The sequence below is a fragment of the Rhineura floridana genome, chromosome 2 (assembly GCF_030035675.1).
Source record: "Rhineura floridana isolate rRhiFlo1 chromosome 2, rRhiFlo1.hap2, whole genome shotgun sequence".
Lineage (NCBI taxonomy): Eukaryota > Metazoa > Chordata > Lepidosauria > Squamata > Rhineuridae > Rhineura > Rhineura floridana.
Window position 1 is genome coordinate 219,263,672 of NC_084481.1, and position 22,933 is coordinate 219,286,604.

General features: G+C 43.0%; 1 protein-coding gene across 2 annotated transcripts in view; it reads left to right on the top strand.

Moving 5' to 3' along the window:
- The window catches only part of TDRD9 (tudor domain containing 9), a 153,147-nt gene that overhangs the window by 17,822 nt on the left and 112,392 nt on the right, over window positions 1-22,933 (top strand). Inside the window, exons 2-6 of one of the 2 annotated variants that reach the window (XM_061612279.1) lie at window positions 5,917-6,023; window positions 15,586-15,686; window positions 17,774-17,995; window positions 18,935-19,057; window positions 19,674-19,754. In XM_061612279.1, the coding sequence (XP_061468263.1) occupies window positions 5,917-6,023; window positions 15,586-15,686; window positions 17,774-17,995; window positions 18,935-19,057; window positions 19,674-19,754 (634 nt within the window). Of the gene's footprint in view, window positions 1-5,916; window positions 6,024-15,585; window positions 15,687-17,773; window positions 17,996-18,330; window positions 18,342-18,934; window positions 19,058-19,673; window positions 19,755-22,933 lie in introns of those variants that run through there. The other variant, XM_061612280.1, reaches the window with a different exon arrangement.

Below are 22,933 nucleotides of genomic sequence, written 5' to 3' on the forward strand. Positions count from 1 at the left end.
AAAACAAAGCTGTCCCTGGCCACATCCACACCAGGCCTCTGTTACACTTTGGACAATCATTATTTATTTATCTATTTATTTAGTGTATTTATATACCGCCCCATAGCCGAAGCTCTCTGGGCGGTTTACAATAACTAAAATCATTAAAAACAAATATACAAATTTAAAAACACATCTTTTAAAAACAATTTAAAAGAATTTATCATGGCTTCTCTCAAAGCCATGGCTCAATGCCAATCATGGCTTCTCTCAAAGAATCCTGGGAAGTGTAGTTAGTGAAGGGTGCTGAGAGTTGCTAGGAGACGCCCTGTTTCTCTCACAGACCTTTAATCAGAGTGGCTGACTGTTAAACCATTCTCTCAGGGGAATAGGAGTCTCCTCTCAGCACCCTTCACAAACTACACTTCCCAGGATTCTTTGAGGGAAGCCATGACTGTCTCAAGTGAAATCAAGTCTGGTGTGGGTGTGGCCCTCTGATTAGCCAAGCCCAGCAGCTGTGAGGCTTTTAGAACATTGACAGTTGGTCCTTACTGAGCATGCCCCGCGTTATAATAGGTTTCCAGCCAATATTTCTTAAATTAATTAGAAATCAACCAGGCATTTTTTTTTAACTTTTAAACTGTAGTAGATGAAGGTCAGAGTATGGGGCAAGGTCAGTATTAGGATTACAGGTACTCTGTGAACATGGCTGATTTTTACTGAATTTCAACAGATTATGAGAACTTGCAGAAGAAAGTCCAAAAGGGCTCTGAGTTTTTTTCTCTCTTTAGACTTTGAACTCTCTATTCTCTCTGACTGTTTTGTGTATCGCCATGAAAATTGACAGGATTGTTAAGCAAGCGTTTCTGAGTTCAGAACTACTAAGATTTGTAAGGTTTTGTTTTGAAATGAGCTTATGGGAAGCATCAGAATGGCATGGGGCATATTTTCCATTTAACATTGCGGAATGTGAAAAATCCCCGCTGACTATAGTATACAGCCACTCTCGTGGCTGTATAATAAATTGCAATGTCGATATTTCAAAAGTGCAAGAACTACAGTTATGTCATTTATAATGTCCTCCTTACACTCTCTAAGTATACACATGTTGTATGCATGCATGCGTATGTACATATCTATATGTATTTGTATATATGTATCTCGAGATTTCATTTGAATTGGTTCATTCCCCCCCTTTTTTTCTTGAATAGGTTCTAAACCTTTTCTGAGGTCATTTCATAGCTTTAAGTCAGGAAAAAACTTTTTGAATCTCTGAATTCCTTGAAAGCATAACGTGTTATCGTGAGAGTATTTTTAGGATGGATGTGTCAATTATTTCTAGTGTTAAATGGTGTTTCCCTACCGGTAATTCCTCTGAAGGGACAAGCTGGCATTCCCATCATTAATTTGATGTTATTTTTGTGGTTAGTGTTTAGTAACTATTTCAGTTGGTACCAGCAAAAAGGAAAGGAAAAAAAGATTCCTAAGAGCTGCTTGAAAATTGTTTAAAAGCATTTGAATTTTAAGAAGTCCAGCAACTTAGCAAAATTCACTGGGTTAAACAAATAATGGTTGAGGGGAAAAGTGTAATATAGCCATGCTTGGGCTAAATGAATCGTGTGGAAGCATGTGAAAAGTTGAAACACAAAAGGCTGCAAATGCTCTTAAAATACAAGGATGGAAGTACAGAGGGGAGAGATTCTTTGGGGAAGGGCCCTAGCTCAGTGGGTAGAGCATCTGCTTTCCATGGAGAAGGTCCCAGGTTCAATCCCTGGCATCTCATGTTAGGACTGGCAGAGAACCCTGTCTGAAACCCTAGAGAGCTGTTGCCAGTTAGTGTCGACAGTACTGAGCAGGATGGATCAAGGATCTGACTTGGTATAAGGCAGCTCCCTATATTCTTCTGTATTTAGGGGGTCATAGAATCATAGAATAGTAGAGTTGGAAGGGGCCTATAAGGCCATCAAGTCCAACCCCCTGTTCAATTCAGGAATCCAAATCAAAGCATTCTTGACAGATGGCTGTCCAGCTGCCTCTTGAATGCCTCCAGTGTTGGAGAGCCCACTACCTCTCTAGGTAATTGATTCCATTGTCGTATGGCTCTAACAGTTAGGAAGTTTTTCCTGATGTCCAGTCGAAATCTGGCTTCCTGCAACTTGAGCCCATTATTCCGTGTCCTGCACTCTGGGACGATCGAGAAGAGATCCCGGCCCTCCTCTATGTGACAATCTTTCATGTACTTGAAGAGTGCTATCTTATCTCCCCTCAGTCTTCTCTTCTCCAGGCTGGGTCCTGCCATCTAGACACCTGGAAGCAGAGTGAGTTAGGGATGAATGAATCTGTCTGTTTTTCCTTTCAGTTTTTAATTTTTCTGATCTTAAGTTCAGTTTACCACATTCCTGCATCAATTTGTATCTTTTTTAAAAAGGCCTACATTTTAGTACACATTTCCTCCGAATATGTACATTTTTGTAAGCAGTTCTCCCTAATATAACACAATTTTGCATGTCCTTCCTAATATGCATTTATATGTATGATTTCTCCTAATAAACATACTTTTGAGTTGGAGGACAGTATCTTAAATTCAGAGAAGTGCAAATTTTGAAGGGTAGCTTTTTTTCAATTCACATATTGTTCTGGGGGGATAAAATTGTTGGAATTGCGAAATGCCTGTTAAGGCAATGTGTGTGCCAGTGTGACACAGTATAAACCAGCATGAATAGATTAGAGACAACACGCTTGGAGTCTTGTAAGATGAATCCTTTACTGATTCAAAAGCACAAAAGCAGTTACACAGGTTTTTCTCTCCTTCACTTTCGATAATGCACCCCCCACACCCAGAGATGTGTCCAAGGAAATATATAGCCTTGGCAGCAGTCCTGCCAGCTGCAGTCTCCGCTTGCTCCGTGGCCTTGAGCTCTAGAGTGTACTTTTAACTCTTTCCATGTCTTTTGGAACAAGTGCACATCACAGCACCCAACAAAAATAGAGAGGGAGGAGGACCATGTATACCACCCTGAACTCCTGGGAGGAAAGGTGGGTTATAAATGCAATTGTGCTTCGAAATGTGAACCGAACCAAGTTTCCCTTCAATGTGTGTGTCAGAATTAGTTTTAAAATGTAGATCTATGCTATGCATCATTATTGCTTTTGTAAGAATTTAGTAACAGACACTGATCAGGATCTCGTAACTGAAGTCCTTGAATGGGTGGGGTGCGGTGGAAGCTATCTCTGACATGTCCCCCACACACTTCTAACATACACTCTCTCTCCCCTCCCCATCCATCTCCAATCATAAATCTTGTAAGTTGTCTGAAATAAGCTTTGGTGTCCTTAGATATGAATTGAAAACTTACTTTATCTTCAGATAGGGCTGGCTTAAGACATTTTGCTGCCTGAGGCACAGCAGCAAATGGCACCCCCACCCCAAGTCAAGGTGCAAAACAATACCCAAGTTATTTTGATACCTGAGGTAAAAGGTCCCACAAGTGCCTCTCCCTTTCTTGGCCTTAAAAATATAGTGATGATAACAGCAATGATAGATTACAGATTCTTTTGCTGCCCTTTTTATGACATTTTAAAGTTGCCTCACTCTGTCTAACAGTAGGGCCGGCCATGTGATGTGCGTTGTTTCTCAATGCGCCCATCCCACCGCGTCTTCCCACCTCTGAACAGTAGTGGCCCATCCTTTTATATGAGTTGTCCTCTTTCCTTAGTAATGTAGTGCATGCACGCTGAGAAGGTCGTACGTTATAGTGCCTCTTTTACCACAGCTTTTAACTGCAGCTTATTGAAAGCTTTCTTCATAGTTTTTTAATGTTTAAATTGTGGCTACAGTTTCTGCAGGAAAGGTAGGTATAAAGTGTTGTAATTAAGAAATAAAAAGCTTTATCTGGTTAGCCAGGTGCCTCACAATTCTTTGAATAATATTCACTTAGCACAGGGGTTCCCAGTGTGGTGCCCTCCAGATTATTGTAGGCTACAACTCCCATCATCCTTATCCATTGGCCGTGCCAGCCAGGGCTGATGGGATTTATAGTCCTGAATATTTGGAGGGCACCACATTGGCTATCCTTGCCTTAGAGGTCTATTTTTGGAAGTGAAATAATAGGCCAGGAAATTATACAATTCTAAGGAATCTTCATGGTGAAGCCAGAATTGAAAAAACATGCATACAACTGGGCAAGGTTCATGCTGATGTGTTGTTGCTCGCCTTCAGATTACCGTTACCACTTGGTGTAAAAAAAAATCTTGTTCCATTGTAGTGTGTTTGAGTGCTTTATAAGTAGGCCTAGTGTTTGCTTCCTATTTTGTGACATTTTAGTTGGTCTTATGATGCTTTTTGATTTTTTTTTTTCCCCAGTGTGGTTGGGATTGAGAACATCTAATTCAGGAAAAGTAACGTTTTGGAGATGGGAGCGGCTGAAGCAAAATAAAGGGCAATGCTAAGATGTACTTGCATGTCTTTGGGATTATTTTTGTGAAGGTTCTTAATGATCAGTGGTGTGTGTTTTTTTGAATTTGGATCCATTTCAATCAGGCTTCAGGCCTGGACATGGGACTGAAACGGCCTTGGTCGCCTTGGTGGATGATATGAGGAGGGCGTTGGATAGGGGTGAATGCACCTTCCTTCTCCTCCTGGATCTCTTAGCGGCTTTTGATACCGTTGACCACGGTATCCTTCTGGACCACCTGAAGAGGTTAGGCATAGGGGGCACTGTAGTGCAGTGGTTCCATTCCTTCCTCTCTGGTAGGTACCAGAGAGTGGCATTGGGGGATGAGGTTTCGGATCCTTGGCCTCTCACTTGTGGGGTGCCACAGGGTTCCATCCTCTTGCCGATGCTGTTCAACATCTATATAAAGCCGCTGGGGGCTATCATCAGAGGATTTGGGCTGCAGTGTCACCAGTATATGGATGACAAGCAGCTCTATCTCTCATTCAAATCTTCACCAAGGTTGGCTGTAGAAACCCTATCCAAGTGCCTGGAGTTGGTGAGTGGCTGGATGGGAAGGAATAAGCTGAAGCTGAACTCTGACAAAACCGAGGTACTGTTTGTGGGAGACAAGGGAAGGTTGGGGGATGTTGACCTGGTGCTCAGTGGGGTAAAACTGCCCCTGAAAGACCAGGTCCGCAGCCTGGGGGTCATTCTTGACTCCCAGCTGTCCATGGAGGCTCAGGTCTTGGCTGTGAGCCAGGCAGCGCTGTATCAACTCCATCTGATACGGAGGCTGTGCCCCTACCTTCCCAATCATCTGCTCCCATTGGTGGTACATCCCTGGTCTCCTCTCGCCTAGACTACTGTAATGTGCTCTACGTGGGGTTACCCTTGAAAACGGTCCGGAAGCTGTAACCGGTACAGAATGCAGTGACTCGCCTGATTAAAGGCAGCCGCTGGTGAGATCACATCACTCCAATGCTAAAGGAGTTGCACTGGTTACCGGTTGTTTTCCGGGCCCAATTCAAGGCGTTGGTTCTGACCTTTAAAACCCTATACGGTTTCGGCCCAGTCTATCTGAAGGAGCGCCTCCAACATCATCGGGATGCTGCTCAACAAGACCAGCCTCAAAAGGCCGTCTCTCTATTCCACCAGTTAAAACAGCTAGACTGATGAGGACTAGGGAGAGGGCTTTTTCAATTGTGGCCCTCACTTTGTGGAATTCCCTCCCAAATGATCTCCGCCATGCCCCCTCTATGATGAGCTTCTGCCGGGCCTTGAAGACCTGGCTCTTCAGGCAGGCTTTTGGGGTGGGCTAGGTTTTATTATTGTTGGTGAGATTTTTAATGTTTTAATGTATTTATATGTTTTTATTTTGTATGTCGCCCAGAGTGGCTGGACAACCAGACAGATGAGCGACTAATAAATTTAATAAATAAATAAATAAGAAATTTATGAAATAAGAGTGAGAGTGTATTTTGTCTTCCCTTCCCAACCCTAGGATACGTGCTCAGCAGAGTGCTGGAGTCAATTATGTTGAAAGATACAGACAACTGGAGGCTGAAGAACTTGATGCATCCAACAGCAGTTGGCCTCTCTGTGAACCAGGTAAAAAAACCTTTTCCCTCTTCCTCCTCACCACAAAGACACCTGCGCAGTCATGCATAAATTGTGAAATGTTGCGTTTGGTAGAGGTTGGATTAAGACCATATACATGAACTTGATGGCTAGCCAGAGCGTGTGTATGTATATAATATACAGGCAAACACCACTTTTCCGGTGCCAACAGGAAGCAGTGGTGGCTGGTGTCCATTGGAACTGGTAGGGCGGAAGCAGGTGGAGCCACAGCCAACTAATTCTAGTTTTGCTCCTTTTCTCTGTCCTGCTGAGTTCTACAAGGGGCGACACTGAGACCAAGGAGGAGGAAATTGATAGGCAGTGTTGCCTCCTGGAGGATGAAGTTGATAGGCAGTGTCGTCTCCTGAATTGGTTGTAGGTAAGAGGGCAGGCTGGTGGGGGCTGGCTGAGGTTGGTGGGGCAATGCCTCGTTTGCCCTAATGGACCAGCTTCCTCCACTGACAGGAGAAGTTGAGCATGCATTTTCCTAGGCTAAAAACGGCCTACTTCAGAGATAGCTGATATGGTGTCAGATGTTGCTAGACTACAGCTCCCATCATCCCTAGCTATTGGCCTTCCTGGCTGGGGCTGATGGGAGTTGGGGTCTATTAATATCTGGAGGGCACCACAATGGTTACCCCTTCCCTAGGCTAAGTCCTCAGTAGCACCAGTAATTTGGGGGAGTGCAGAGTGCTGAAAAATCACTCCTCCATCCTTCCCCACTCAACAGATGAACTATCTTGCATTCTTTCCAAGCAGCTATTCTGTGGAAGGCTCTTTTCTCTGGCCTGGCCTGTGCCACCAGCCAACTGCCATTGATGACGTTGTGGGAAGCTGCCTTTGGGCCAAACAAAGGAACGCAGCACTTGTTCTGGAATGATGGGAGGAATAACTCTCCCCTTCACCAAAATCTCTTGGAGCCCTCCTGATCCCACCCCTGAAGGGACCATAGCTGCTTAGCTGTGGCATGGTGGACAAAGGTGGTTTCCAAGGCCACGGAATCTTGGGGATGGTTAGTTTTGCTCACCCTTCTGGATTCTGTTCATGTTAGAGAGACTCTCCAGCCCTGCCTGAACCCTCAATTTCCATCTTCCCAGTTCAGAAGAAGGTGTAATATCTGTATACTTAGCCAGAACTGACAAGAGGCCTTAGGGGCAAAAAAAAAAAAAGTTTGGGGAACCAGTGGTTTACCTCCACTGTTATAGACTGTACAATTCACCACACTACATCTTGTTTCACATGAAGGTAAGTGTTGCATTCACTTTTAATGCAATGACTTATGGTCTGTGAATTAGGAAGAGGAAGATTTTCATGTGAAGAAAAAAATGCATTCAGTGGGAACCATCTGAAGAAGTGTTGGGGGGGGGAATTATATTGGATGCCAACATAAAGCTTCCAAAGACCCAATTTCAAAATTTTGCTATTGGTCTTGTTTAGAGCTGGGAAGCAACATGAAATTCAGGTTCCTGGGTGTTGCCAACAGACTTACAGAATCATAGAATAGTAGAGTTGGAAGGGGCCTACAAGGCCATCAAGTCCAACCCCCTGCTCAATGCAGGAATCCAAATCAAAGCATTGTTGACAGATGGCTGTCCAGCTGCTCCTTGAATGCCTCCAGTGTCGGAGAGCCCACTACCTCTCTAGGTCATTGGTTCCATTGTCGTATGGCTCTAACAGTTAGGATGTTTTTCCTGATGTTCAATCAAAATCTGGCTTCGTGCAACTTGAGCCCATTATTCCGTGTCCTGCACTCTGGGATGATTGAGAAGAGATCCTGGCCCTCCTCTGTGTGACAACCTTTCATGTACTTGAAGAGTGCTATCATATCTCCCCTCAGTCTTCTCTTCTGCAGGCTAAACATGCCCAGTTCTTTCAGTCTCTCCTCATAGGGCTTTGCTTGCAGTCTCCTGATCATCCTTGTTGCCCTCCTCTGAACCTGTTCCAGTTTGTCTGCATCCTTCTTGAAGTGAGGAGACCAGAACTGGACGCAGTATTCAAGATGAGGCCTAACCAGTGCTGAATAGAGGGGAACTAATACTTCACGAGATTTGGAAACTATACTTCTGTTCATGCAGCCTAATATAGCATTTGCCTTTTTTGCAGCCACATCACACTGTTGACTCATATTCAGCATGTGATCAATGACAATTCCAAGATGCTTCTCACATGTCGTACTGCTGAGCCAAGTATCCCCCATCTTATAACTGTGCATTTGGTTTCTTTTTCCTAAGTGCAGAACTTTGCATTTATCCCTGTTGAATTTCATTCTGTTGTTTTCAGCCCAATGTTCCAGCCTATCAAGGTCCCTTTGACTTCTAGATACCTGGAAATCTTTCAAACACTGCCAGAAACATTCTCTGCTAGTAGCTTGAAATCTCTTCCAGCATTAGTTAAATCATGCAGAGCTGCTGATGTTTCCATACTGACATCTCTGAATTTGCCAGGGGGTGGGTCGTCAGTAAGCATTGCACTATTGTGACAGAATGCTACAGTGTACATGAGTTTTCCAAAGGAGTATATTTAGAAGAAACCTGGCTAGAAACCCTTATTTAAGTGAGGGAAGGCATATTGCTACTCATTAGGGGCACAATTTAGCCAAAGTTAAGCAACTTTACATGCCATTGACCTCAGTGGAAGAGGGCTGATTACAGGCATACCCCGCTTTAACGTTCGCAATGGGACCGAAGAGTATACTTTAAGTAAAAATCTACTTTAAGCGAAGCAATTGTCTTCACTTGTACTGCACACAATCACCACTAGATGGCAGCGGCTTCATGCCAATAAAATGTACGTTATTGCGAAGCGTGCGAACGTTAAGTGGGGTATGGGGAAGTATGGAGCATGTACGTTATAGCGAAGCAACGTTAAGTAAAGCAACGTTAAGCGGGGTATGCCTGTATTAATACAAATAGTAGAATTTATATAAAGTTTTAAAGTAGGTATGGGGAACCTTAAGCTGTCCAGATGTTGCTGAGCTGTAGCTCCCATCAGCCCCAGCAATCATGGCCAGGGATGATGAGAGTTGTAGTTAAGCAACATCTGGAGGGCCAAAGGTTCCCCACATGTGCTTCAGAGTCTTTGGATGTATTATCTCAGTAACCCTGGCATCAGCACAACGGCTCGGGTTGGATGATCATGCCTTGGCTGAGGTATTCATCAGCTATTTGCTTACCCTTCTCTACTCCCTTTGTGCTGCATAGCAGTCAGACACAGGAAGCCCTTCAGTTAACCATCTTATCTTGTTACACACAATACTGTGACAGGATGATATCTCAGTAACCGCAGCAACAGCCCAGTGGCCCAGGACAGACAATTGCCTCTTGCTTTAATAAGCTGAGATATTTGTGAGCCTTTTGCCTGTGCGATTTGTAATAGTCAAACGCAGGAAGTCTTTCATTTAACCATAATTTCCTGTTAACATCCTGTAACAATCCAGTGTGGGCTCATACTCTGCTTGGTGTTGGTTTATTTCTGACTGAGTTGCCACCAACTCAGATTTTTCTTTCTGGCTTTGAGGGTGGGGGGAAAACTCAAGAGTGGCAGGATTGTAATGTGCAAGGGATAGAGCCTTGAGGTCTGCGCCAAGCACTCTGAGGCTCCCTAAAAGCTTAGTGCCTGAAAGTTTAGTAGGTGAATCATGTGAGCATGGTAGCTTTTTGAGTCTATAAGGCCCTAGCCCCTTCCTCAAATATTTTTTTATTTAAAGAGTAAAACAATCAAGAAAAATAGGCTGGTTGCATTCAGAAAAAAACAGAACAATATTGTCTGTCTAGTCCTTTACATTTAGAGGTCTTAACTTCAGTTTTAGTAAAGTGCACATTCCTTCTGCATGCCAAGGCAGGCATCTGTCCAGAGGGAGATCTGCAAACTTTGCCAAGCACAAACTCCCTGACTGAAACCTGGAGGTAGCTGCTGCCAGTCAATGGAGACAATATTGAGCTAGATAGATCACTGGTCTGACTTGGTATAAGACAGCTTTTTATGAGAAAGAGACCCCAAATCACCTTATATTTATGTGTTGAGTCTCGGAAGTACAGGAAAGGTATTATGATTGACAGCTATGGGGCCATTGGCTAATGCGGTGGGTTCCATCTCAGCAAGGGAAAAATGCAAACAAGTGCTTTTTGAGGTGAGGAATAGGATAGAGAGGACTACTTCTTGTTGACTTAAGCAAAATATCTGTGTAAGGGTTGGCATTATGGTTGAGGATTGTCTTTGGGTAGCCCATGGGAGTTCTGAAGAGAAATGGTGAAAACATATCTGAACCAGGAAACTATGGTTAGCAGGTTCTGAAAAGCCAGGATCTTAAACCCATGGTTGAAAGTGGGTTTAAGATCCTAGCTTGTTCTGAACCTACTCATCATAGTTTCCCAGTTTGGATGGAATGGGAAACTCCAAATTAATGAAGACATCCTGCTTTAATACCAGCACATTGAGGGAGGGAGGAATTGCATTGGTATAGACAAAGACCTCCCTGGAAGGCCTCCCTAGAAGACGTCCCTGGACCCAGAAATGTTAAACTATCGCCCAGTACCAAATATCCCCTTTTTTGGGCAAGGTGCTTGAGAAGGTGGTGGCATGCTTGGAGGAAACCATTTACTTGGATCTGTTCCACTCTGGCTTCAGGTCTGGCCATGGTACTGAAACTGTCTTGGCTGCCCTGGTTGATGACATCTGTTGGGAGAGAGATAGAGGGAATGCGACCCAGCTTGTTCTCCTTGATCTCTCAGTGGCTTTTGATATTGTTGACCACTCTATTCTTCTGGAACATCTCAAGGAGGTGGGGTTTGGGGGCACTGTGCTTCATTGCTTTCGCTCATAGGGCCACTTCCAAAAAGTAGTTATGGGAGACTACTGTTTAGCACCATGGGAATTATCCTGTGGTGTTCCGCAGGGTTCCATGTTGTCTTCCATGCTATTTGGCATCTGTATGAAGCCACTGGGAGCTGACATCAGGAGATTTGCCATCAATATGCAGATGACACCCAGCTCTACCTCTCTATTCCATCTGAATCAGGAGAGGCAGTTGAGGTATTGAGCCGGTGCTTGGAGGCAGTGATGGACTGGATGTGGGCCAATAAATTGAGGCAGAATCCTGAAAAGACAGGTGTTATGTGTCCAGAATTATCGTGTCCAGAATTATCATGTCCAGAAGGTGGAACATGGCCTGTTCTGGATGGGGTTGCTCTTTCCTTGGAGGCGCAGGTCCGCAGCCTGGGGCTACTCCTTGATCCAACACCCTCACTGGAGGTTCGGGTAGCCTGAGGGGCTGGGAGTGAGTTTTCCCAGCTCTGGCTGGTTCGCCAGCCCCCTTTTGGACATAGAAAACTTTGCCAGAACATGTAGCACTGTGGCCACTTCCAGACTGGATGATTGCAATGAACTCTACATGGGGCTGCCTTTGAAGACGACCTGGAAACTTCAACTGGTCCAAAATGCAGAGCCAGTTTACTGGCTGAGGTTCCCTTTAGAACTCATATAACCCGTTTTAAAACAGCTGCATTGGTTGGCAGTTCATTTCAGGGCCCAGTTCCAAGTCGTCACGTTAGCACTTAAAGCTCTAAACAATGTAGATCCCAGTTATCGGAAAGGCTGCCCCTTCAGATCCCCTCAGGTGTTGAGATCAGCAGAGGGGGCCCTTTTGGTAGCTTCACCACTTTCGGAAGCTCAGGGGTTGGTGGCCTGGGAGAGGGCATTTTCAGTGGCAGCCCCTAAGCTGTGGAACTCCCTCCCCACTCAGGTATGTCTGGCAACTTCATTGTACAGCTTTTGGTGAATGCTGAGGATGCCCCTCTTTACCCTGGCTTTCAATACCTGAGATGTATATTTTTGGGACCCACCCTATTTTCTGTGTTGTTGTTTAGATTGTTTTTAACTGTTTTAATTATGTGTTTTCAAATTGTTGCAACTCACCCTAGGACATCTGGGTAAAGGGTGGTTAATAAATTCTAATAATAACAACAACAACGCTGTAGTGGCTTAAGCAGTGCATTACATCTGGTTTAATTCATTAATCTGATATCAACTAAACAATGCAGCCCAAATCTACACAGGTCATTTTTAAAAAAAACTTCGTAGTTTAAATCAAGTGGGTTATCTTTGTCCTCAGTGTAATTTAGGAAAATGGGTTTGTGAGAAGAGTTGTAAAAATTTGTGGTAAAAATCTCCTGCTACTTCGGCTGTCAAATCCTGTTTGTATTCTCCAATAACTGATGCCTTGTATTAGCAAGGGCAATGTGGTTTACGTATGTGTGTGTGCTTTTAAAACGTCCACATTTTTGCCACCAGAAAAAACAGAACCAGCATGAATAATGCAAGCTCAGCAAATATGTGGAAATCCAGTTAACCCTCAATTCAGAGCATGACGGATTTTTTAAAGGAATGCAGTCTCTCCCTCCCCTCCCCCAGTATTAAAAAGATGTATAGAATAGAAATGGATCCAGATTCTGTCTAGCAACCCATAAAGAGGAGTAAGCAAAATGCTTTATTAAAAAAGGTTGCTTTGGAAGCAACCTTCTTAATAAATATGGAAACAACATAGTTCATGTTAACTAAGGGCTTATCCACACAGGAGCATAACTTCATACTAAAGATGCTGTTTTTATCACTGTTTTCTATTTGCACCATCCACAGGAAGGCCTCAATGCCAGCTGCAGACATGATGTTTTTTATTCACACTGAGGGAAAGGATCAGTCACGCCTTTATTCTTTACAAGCATATATGCAGGGCCATATGCAGGGCCAGCCCCCCAGAAACATCCAGGAGAGACTGCACTTGGGGCACTGTGTGCAAGCTCTTTTATAGAGAACAGTTACAGCATATGACAATGATTTCACCAATCTCATGAGTTCCTGCCCACCCAACATCACAGTTCCTCCTCTCTACAATCATTCCAAACCAATCAGAAAGTATTAGCTAACTTCAGTGGTGATTCCAAGATTCTGTCCATACCATTAATGTCTCCATTGTCCTACTGTCTTTTCAAGACTAATGAATTTTGGTTCTAGTTGGAACAGTTAGTATTGTGAATATGCTTTCAAGCATACCTGGTACATTCCATTGTTGCGTTGTTTCTGATGGGTCAGGCTGACCAGGTACACCTGCTTGGGTTTTACCTCAACTCAGGGTGACTGAAATCTCATGAGCATCACTGGATTTTAATAGCTATGGGGGTCTTATATGTTCTTATACTTTCTCAGAAATCCCATTTCCTTACTTATGAAATACACAACTCATAGAGGATTTCGTTTAAACCCCTGAGCTACATTGTGAAACCACACAGACAAAGAAAAACTGGGTGACTCTGGCTAGCTAGTATCTTTTCAGCCTCAGAAATATAGAGGAGGCAGGCCACCCCTTTTTCTTAATGAAAACACAGTTATAAAGTTGTAAATATAATTTTGTTTTAAAATCATCATAAAATCTCACTATTTCTCTTCATTAAACATTTGATTATGCTGTAAAGCTCTTTTCCCTATAGATGGTATTATTGCTATACTCAGGAAATCATCAAAGCAATATAATTTGTCAGTCCTGACTACACAGGTTATATGCTGATTGGGTTTGAACAATAGACTAATTAATCACTTGTCAGTCATGCATCAGCCGAGTCTTGGCACCAGCTGAATTTGGCAAGGAAACAGGAGATCGCTGTGACCTGTTGCCATTGCAACAGGATTTTGCTTACAAGTCTGAATTAAATGTTAAGATTCAGGATTCTCTATGAGCCTGAATCTTCAGGTCCCTATGATTATAAAACATATACCTTTTTTTTTAATATCTATGGTTATATATGTGTGGATATATAAAATTCCCCATTACCTGGGCTCCTTCTAGGAGGAAGGGCGGGATATAAATCTAATAAATAAATAAATGGTAAGCGAATACAAGTAGTATTTGCTAATGTGCTTTTAGTCTGCAAACATTACACAGTAAACAAAAACTAAAATATTCATCTGAAAATACATTTCAAGTAGCAAATCCTGCTCACCCCACTTAAAGGATGAGTACCAAAAAGACCACATTACCTACCCACCCAATTAAAACCTGGAAGGCCTGGGTAAATAAAAACAAATCTTTTTGCCTGGCACCTAAAAACAGACAGTGCCAGGCATTCTTCCTTGGGGAGAGCCACTACCACTGAAAATGCCTGTTCTTGTGTTACCTTACTCAGAAAGGGAACACAGAGAAGGACCTCGGATGATGAACACAGGGTCCAGTTGCTTCATGTGGGGAGAGGTGGCCCTTGAGCTGTTGAGCACCTGAGCCGCATAAGGCTCTATAGGTCAAAAACAGCACTTTGAATTGATCCCGGAATTGAACTGGTAACCAGTGCAATCAAGCCAGGATTAGCTTTGTATGCTCAGACTGTCTGGCCCGAGTCAACAATCTGGTGGGTGGATGATTATAGTTTCACTTGCACTGGGGAAGGAAAAGATCTGCCTCTGCTCCCTACCTGCTGCATTCCTAGTAAGGATCACCCCCGTCCTGGCATCCAAATGTGCCTCTAAAAGGGGGAGGTACGTGTATGCTGTGCAATATGTACAGTGTGTAGTTTTGGCCCTGAGTCTGAACAGTGAATCCTCTCCAGTACCACTCCGACTATATTTTGTAGTATACAAAATAATGAGTCCTGTATTTTCAGTTTTGGCAAGAGACCCTTCACTAGGGATTGGGGGAGAAATTTGATTCAGCCCTCATTTAAAGATGAACCTACCAAATTCTCACTTTCCAAAAGAATATGAGAACCAAAGCACAGCCATCCTTCAAAATATGCACTTCTCTGAATTTTACAATGAAGTTCTCCAGCCAAGTATTGTGTACAAAAATCAGAATACTTGATAAAGTGTTCATAAACATGCACATGTTTGTGAAAATAACATTTAAAAAGCATCATTTTAGGCGGATTTCCTCTGCAGAAATGGGCATATTAGGTCAAACTGCAAACAAACGTGTATGTTAGAAGAAATTAGCTTTAAATGCTAATAAATTTTCATGAGGACCTTTAAAAAAAAAAAAAAAGCAAGCTGGAAACAAAGCCCTATAAGGAGAGATTGAAACAACTGGGCATGTTTAGCCTTCAGAAGAGAAGACTGAGGGGAGATATAATAGCACTCTTCAAGTACTTGAAAGGGTGTCACACGGAGGAGGGCCAGGATCTATTTTCAGTCATCCCAGCATGCAGGAATAATGAGCTCAAGTTACAGGATGCCATATTTCAGCTGAACATCAGGAAAAACTGCCTAACTATTAGAGCAGTATGACAATGGAACCAATGGCCGAGGGATCTCCAACACTGGCAGCATTTAAGAGGCAGCTGGACAGCCACATATTGGATGTGCTTTAATTTGGATTCCTGCACTGAGTGAGGGATTGGACTCAATGGCCTTATAGTCCCCTTCCAATTCTACTATTCTATGATTCTACGATGTGGAGAAGTGAATTTAAGACTGGAAGAGTGAGAAACTGAAATTAACAGATTCTCCTGTTCCTACTTGATTAACATCTTGATGTGATGTGCATTTTCTTAATCTTGTGTGACTGTTTCTCCAGCTCCATCCCAACCATCCAAGTGTGAATCCAGTCTTGTGACTTGCATACCAGCTGACAATTACAAATATCCTGAGTTGCCCATATCAAGATACAGAGAAGAGGTAAGTGGTGTTGACTGTCTGTTGTAAATCTTGCCTTTGTAAAGCTACACTGCAATGTCTTTCTCCCCTCCCCAAGCTACTGCCTAGTTGTTTTTTTAAATTTGGGCTAAAAAAAAAAAGGTTTCAGAAAGGTTATTTTATTTTTTACAAATGAATAGCTTCCTCGTGCAAATCTTAGTATGTTGTGAAAATGAGTCTCAAGCTCCTCTGTGCATACATGTGGACTACATTTAATTGACCAAGGAGTTGATGTTTTGGCCTATTTGAATGGTGGGTCATATTGTCTCTTAAGGAACAGGTTCAAAACTTGGGTGCTATTAAATCTGGCCCTTACTTGGGATGTCTGAATTATTTCTGTGGCATAAGTGTTTTTCATCAGTTAAGCTTACTGTTCCAGCTGCATCCTCTTTTGGATAGAGATGATCTCACCAGTTATCTATACTTTGGTAATGTCCAGCAGTGACATCAGGAGGAAATTTTTCCAGTTCCTTTTTTTTTTTCACAGAACGTGTTTGAATTCATAAGCTTATTGGTAACAGTGAATGGATGCCAATCGTAATTATGATATTAGGCAAGATTGGCAATTTCTAAGCTTTTACCTTAGTTTATTGAACATAAGTAAAATAAACATGCTAAATTAGATCATTCTTTAGGGCAGGGATGGGGAACTAGTAGTCAAACAACATCTGGAGGTCCACAACTCCTATCCCTGGCCTTTGGCCATGCTGGCCACAACTGATGGAAGTTGGAGTCCACCAGCATCCTGAGGTCCACAGGTCTCCATTCCTGCTTAAAGGATGCCAATTGCCCCATGCTAATTAGCCCAGTTCAAAATGTCAGCAAAACCCATATCCTTAGTGTCAAGAATTACTGTAAAGAACAGGCCTGCCTTTGAAGAAGAACTTCAACTCTTCACAAATATGACGGCCCATCTGTTGACTTGAGCTCACCAGGAGTCTGAACTTTGCCTGTCTCTCTAGTGTATTACACTTGGGCCACATTCACACCATACATTTAAAGCACTATTATACCACCTTAAAGAGTTATGGCTTCCCCAAAAGAATCCTGAGAACTCTAGTTTGTTAAGGATGCTGAGAGATTTTAGGAGACCCCTATTCCCCTCACAGAGCTACAATTCTCAGAGCTACAATTCTCCCTGGGAAAAAGGTAATTATAGCTATCTGAGAGGATAGCTCACTGATATGAAGTGGCCTTGATTGTGTTTTGTGTACATGCTGCTTAACGTTGATGCTACAAAATAATTATTGTTCATTTTATTTTAATTATACAGTGCTATCATATTACATAGTGTTCTACTGAATTCGGGGAGGGAGTCGGGTCGCTGCCTGAGGACTTTACATTCTAATGGCGACAGCTTATAGAAAATAGATGTAGGGAAGGGTTCAGAGGGGAATGGTTATCCTCGGGATAAATGTGAAGAAATGGAATGGTAATGTTCTTAGACTGGGCAATAAAACAAGGATTTCAAAAAGTGTTTTTTTTTTTGCAAGGGATATAAATGAAGAGGGATATGACTTCATGTCTATATTCTGAAATTCCAGGCATCTGGGACAGCGAGGGAGAATGGACAGAGTCACTGAAAAGGTTAGGGCAATTGGAGATGTTAGAATTAGAAGAATTATAGGTCACACGCAGGGGAGCAAAGGCTGAAAGAGTAAAGCAAGGCCATGCAGAGACTTGAAAACGGGAGGGGAACCTGTGGCCCTCCAGATGTTGCTGGACTGCAACTCCTGTCACCTCTGGCCGTTTGCCATGCTGACTGGGGCTGATGGGAGTTGGAATCCAATAACATCTGGAGGACCACAGGTTCCCCATCTTGCCTTTAAAGGAAAGGAGAAGGATTTTGTGTTGATGATAATGTTGGAAAGTGGGACAGAGGAGAAATAATCTTTTGACCCACACTCTGAATCAATCAACAGACAAGAAAACCAAATAGATGTGGGTTTATTTGAGAGTGAAAGAACTGAAAAGGTGATCAAAATTTGGAGAAGGCACTTCTTAAATTGTGGCCTTCATACATATCTTATGGTTCTAATTTTTTTTTTAAAAAAATTATTTTTACTCAGATAATTTCCTTGATAGAAAGCAACTCGGTGGTAATTGTGCGTGGATCTACTGGCAGTGGCAAAAGCACTCAGCTTCCACAGTATGTCTTGGACCACTGTGCCCAGCGCTCTGCCTACTGCAACATCATTGTTACTCAGCCCAGGAAAATTGGTGCCAGCAGTATTGCAAGGTGGATTAGCAAGCAGCGGTCATGGCCTCTGGGTGAACTTGTGGGCTACCAGGTACAGTAGTGTGTTCATGCAAAATTAAAGCACATGATAGAGAGAACACATGATCATTGGGAAGGGCCATAGCTCAGTGGCAGAGCACACGCTTCCCATGCATAAGGTGCCAGGTTCAGTCCCTGGAATCTCCATGTAGGTCTGGGAGAAACCCTCTGCCTAAAACCCTGGAAAGCCACGGCTAGTCAGTGTTGACAGTATTGAGCTAAATGGGCCAATCATCCAACTCAGCATAAGGCAGCTGCCTGTGTTTCTGTGAGAGAACCCATCTGCCTCTCTCTGTCCCGCTTCCCTTTTGAATTGGTTTCTTGCACTGAAAAGGCCAATTCAACTTGTGGGCTACCAGGTTCAGTAGTGTGTTAATGCAAATTTAAAGCACGTGATGGAGAGAGCGCATGATTATTGGGAAGGGCTATAGCTCAGTGGTAGAGTATCTGCTTTGCATGCAGAAGATTCCAGGTTCAATCACTGGTGTCTCCAGGTAGGGCTAGGAGAGACTCCCTGCCTGAAACCCTGGAGAGCCACTGCCAGTCAGTGTAGACAATATTGAGCAAGATGGACCAATGGTCTGACTCAGTATAAGGCTGTTTCCTGTGTTCCTAAAAGGCATTGGTATGTGGTTCAGATTTGTTTCATGAAGGACCACCACTTTGGGGAGTTCTTTGAGAGGACTGTAATTTAAATATTTTGTTGCATGGTGTTTTGAGTACATTTCTGTTCCAAAACAGCTTTTTCTTTTTCTTTTTAATGGGCAGGTGAGGACCAAGGGACTGTTCGGATAAATGAGGCTACATTATAGAGTGCCTTTCTTGCCAGCCCCTCCTGCGTGTGGAAACTATTTTGGACAAATTTGGTTTCTGTGGTAGTGGGAATACTGCAAATTTTCACGGCACGTTTGAAAAAAAAAAGTGTGCTGTTTATATTTTCAATGTTTTTTAGGTTGGTTTAGAAAAAGTTGCAACAAAGGACACACGACTGATTTATGTGACGACTGGAGTTCTCCTTCAGAAAGTAGTTGGAGCCAAAAGCCTTTCAGAGTTCACTCACATCTTCATAGACGAAGTAAGTTTGGAGAAGATAAAAGATCACAGCTAAGACTGCTTTTCATAGGAAGTGTTTGCATTGACCCTTAAGCATTGACGTAGACTACATTCCCACCACACATTTATTCCACTTGCAACAGTCATGGCTTCCCCCTAAGAATCCTGGGAAGTGTACCTTGTGAAGGGTGCTGAGAATTGTTAAGAGAACCCAATTCCCCCTCATAGAGCTACAATTCCCAGAGTCCTCTGGGAAGAGGGACTGACCGATAAACCACTTGGACAATTGTAGTTCTTTGAGGGGAAGAGGGGTTTCCTAACAACTCTCAGCAGCCTTAGCCAACGATAGCTCCCAGATTCTTTAGGGGGAAGGTGTAACTGTTGACGTGGTAAATATATGGTGCGGATGCGGCCTTGTTTTGAACTTGATAATCGTGAAATGTTAACCTGGCACCATTTTTATCTGCAAGAAAAAAGAAAGATGGGTTGGAAAAAGAAAGATAGGTGCAAGGTTATGGTAAGCTCCTGATCTCCTCTAATAATGATTAGGAGAACAGGAAAATTGATCTCTGAGCCCAGTACAGCTGTAAAGTAGATTTCATTTGTGTTAAGACCTGTCATCTGTTGATCATTTTTAGGTCCATGAGCGTACTGAAGAGATGGATTTCTTACTGTTGGTGGTCCGTAAACTGTTGCGCACCAATTCACGATTTGTGAAGGTAAATTTGAACTACAAGTTAATCCCTCTGTTAAAATATCAGATTGGTTTAGTGGTGCAAGTGTAATCCCTCAATGCTGTGATGTTCTGGTGGCTAATCGACAAAGGGTCTGTGTAACAGCCTATCAGGTTCTCAAAAGTGGGGATAGAACAAAACTTGGCAGTGAGTGTACAGAAACAAATGATAGCCGTTTAAATGACTTGGAGGAAATAATTGTGCGCACACAGACAAAAAAATGCTTGTTCAGGGAGAGACAATTTGTAGATGTTTTATTTGCAAAGGCCAGAAGCCTCCAAGCCCAGACCGAGGAATTTGACCCTTTGGTGCTAAAAGAGAACATAGTCACTTTCTCAGAAACCTGGTGGAATAATGAGAGAATTGATTGGAAGGAATTGGGGAAATGCTGTAGCATCTGCTATGCATGCAGAAGTTCCCAAGCTCAGTCTTCGGCATCTGTGAATAGGGCTGGGAATGTCCCCTGATTGAAATCTCTGCCAGTTATGGTAGACAATACTTAGCTAGACCGACCAGCGGTCTGACTTGATATAAAGCAGCTTCCTATACTCCTTGGATACTGGATATATAAGGAGGACAGAAAAGGACATGGTGGGCTTCTTGCTGTATCTGAGTGGTAGAGAACCTGCTCTGAATGCAGAAAGTCTTAGGTCATTTCTTTAGTAGGGCTGGGAGAGACTTAGGTCTGGAGAGCCAGTCAGTGTAACCAAACCTGAGCTAGATGGATCAGTGGGTCTGAATTGGACCAGTGGGTCTGGTGTGTTTTTAAATTTGTATATTTGTTTTTAATGTTTTTAATTGTTGTAAACCGCCCAGAGAGCTTCGGCTATAGGGCAGTATATAAATGCAATTGATAGGTAGGTAGGTATCAGACAGCTTTCTGTGCATCAGATTGGTGACTGACTAAAATAAATTTAGAAACCTGAAACCATTGGGCAGCTGTTTCAGATTGGCTTGGATCCCTCCACCTGTAGCAGTGTCTTTTTTTAATGTGAGTCTTATTCCAGCATTGCTCAGTGTGTAGGGAGTTGAACAGCTCTGTCCTGAGAGATCTGAATTGCCTTTAAAACAATTAACTTGCAAAGCCCACTTGCTCACTCCCTTCCCCGTTTCCAACCTCCTTTCTCACTTCTGCTGCCAGCTATCAACTTGTGCTCTGCTGATAAAGGCATCACAGCTGAATCCAGCCCATTAAAGCCAGGAGATGCAGCTGGGGTTGCCCTGGAGCAATCGCTGCACATTGGGGTTGGAGTGTTTTCAGCTGGAGTGCTTCATGGCTGCACATGCTGTTCCCCCTGGCATTAATAATATTCTCCTGGGCAGGGCTGTGGAGTCGGAGTCAGAAGCAATTTTGGGTGGAGTCAGTCAGTAGAAATGTACCAACTCTGGCTTCAAAATAAATTTTGATTGACACATTTTTTAAAATATAAATTCAAAATGTCAAAGAAGCTTCCCATGAAGTCAGCTGTAGTTGAGCATTTCACCATAACTCAAGATGGAAAACATTTTGTGTGTCAGTGTGACACAGGACCCAGACGAAGACAAATGGTGTGATGCCAAGATCAGTGCATATTCAGGCAGCGATAAAAATGCTCCTATGAGAGCTTCCAATTTAAAAAGATATTTACAGCCCTTTCCAGGGCTGTGGAGTTGGAAGCAATTTTGGGTGGAGTCGGAGTCAGAGTCAGTTGGACAGTAGAAAAATAGAGGAGTCAGAGTCGAAGGTTTGGCGTACCGACTCCACAGCCCTGCTCCTGGGCTAACGACAGACTTCCAGGATGCCCTCATGAATTTTATGAACTTTTCCAACTCGGTCCTCTGTTCATCAAATGGTGGTAATGATAACTGATGCTAACAGTTTTTTGTTGTTGTTAGGATAAAAAGGCTGTGAAGCATTGGGAAGCATTAATGTGCTGCATAAATAACTGTATAAAATCATGCTCTCTCATCTGAGAAGGCTTTCATGTATTAGAGAACAGGTGCTCTTGGCCCAGCGACTTTGGTCATCGAACAGTAATAGACAGCTGATGCTGTAGGGCACCCTTCCCCAAACCCGTGCCTTCTACAACTGTGTACAAACTGAACCCATTTGTAGCACAAAAATGTAGTTTTACTCAATCTGGAATTGTTCATGTTCATCCTCAGCATGCTGCTTTCAATTGTATTGTTCAGTTTCATTGATTGTAGTTCCTGATGTCCAGATGGTTGGGTGTGGTTACCTGACATGTGTTTGAAAACCATCACCTTGATTAGATAACATGTTTGAAAACCCTCCCCTTGTGATCTTTGTATACACCCACCCACAGTGTCACTGCGCAGGTGTGGATACACCTCCCCATTGCTGGGACCGTCTATGTCTATTTTCAAATGGACACACTGCAGGGTAATGCAAAATCAATCTGCAATTAGCATCTATTTTCAGAATGAAATCAGGTTGCCAAGAAGCATCTGGACTAGGTAGGAAGCACCTAGAAGTAGTACTAGAAGTACCTAGAAGTAATACTCAGTACCTAGTAGTAGTATTTAGCCTACAAATACAACAGCTGTGTTGGCTGGGGCTGATGGGAGTTGTAGTCCATAACATTTGGAGGGCACCAGGTTAGGGAAGGTTGCTCTAGTGGATCTAGCTAGACGTAGGTTAATGCAGAAGTATAAGGCTATGTTCTACCTCCACTGAAGGAGGCGGTAGGCTTCTGAATACCAGTTGCTGGGAATCACATGTGGGGAGAGTGCTATTGCGCTTGGGTCCTGCTTGTTGGCTTCCCATAGGCATATGATTGGCCTCTGTGAGAAGGATGCTGGACTGATGGGCCTTTGGCCTGATCCAACAGGGCTTCTCTTTATGATCTCATGTTTTGCGCAAGATGGTGCTGCACCCTAGAAACAACATTTACACGGATCACATGATGACATTTGAAATCAACCTCCTGACTGATTCATGACCCTTCATATCTATTAGCAAGAGGCAATCATAATTCTGCACACACAAGTTCTGCCCTAAAGCTCTTATGTTCTTCTGCACATTGAATAAACATTTTGTGCTCTTTTCTCGTATGTATAAAATCAAATCTGTGGGTTTAAACAATTTTTTTTAGTGAAGAGATGTGAATATAAAAACTTCCATTGTATGGGATATAAACATCTTCATAGTGTGATTTGTTGTT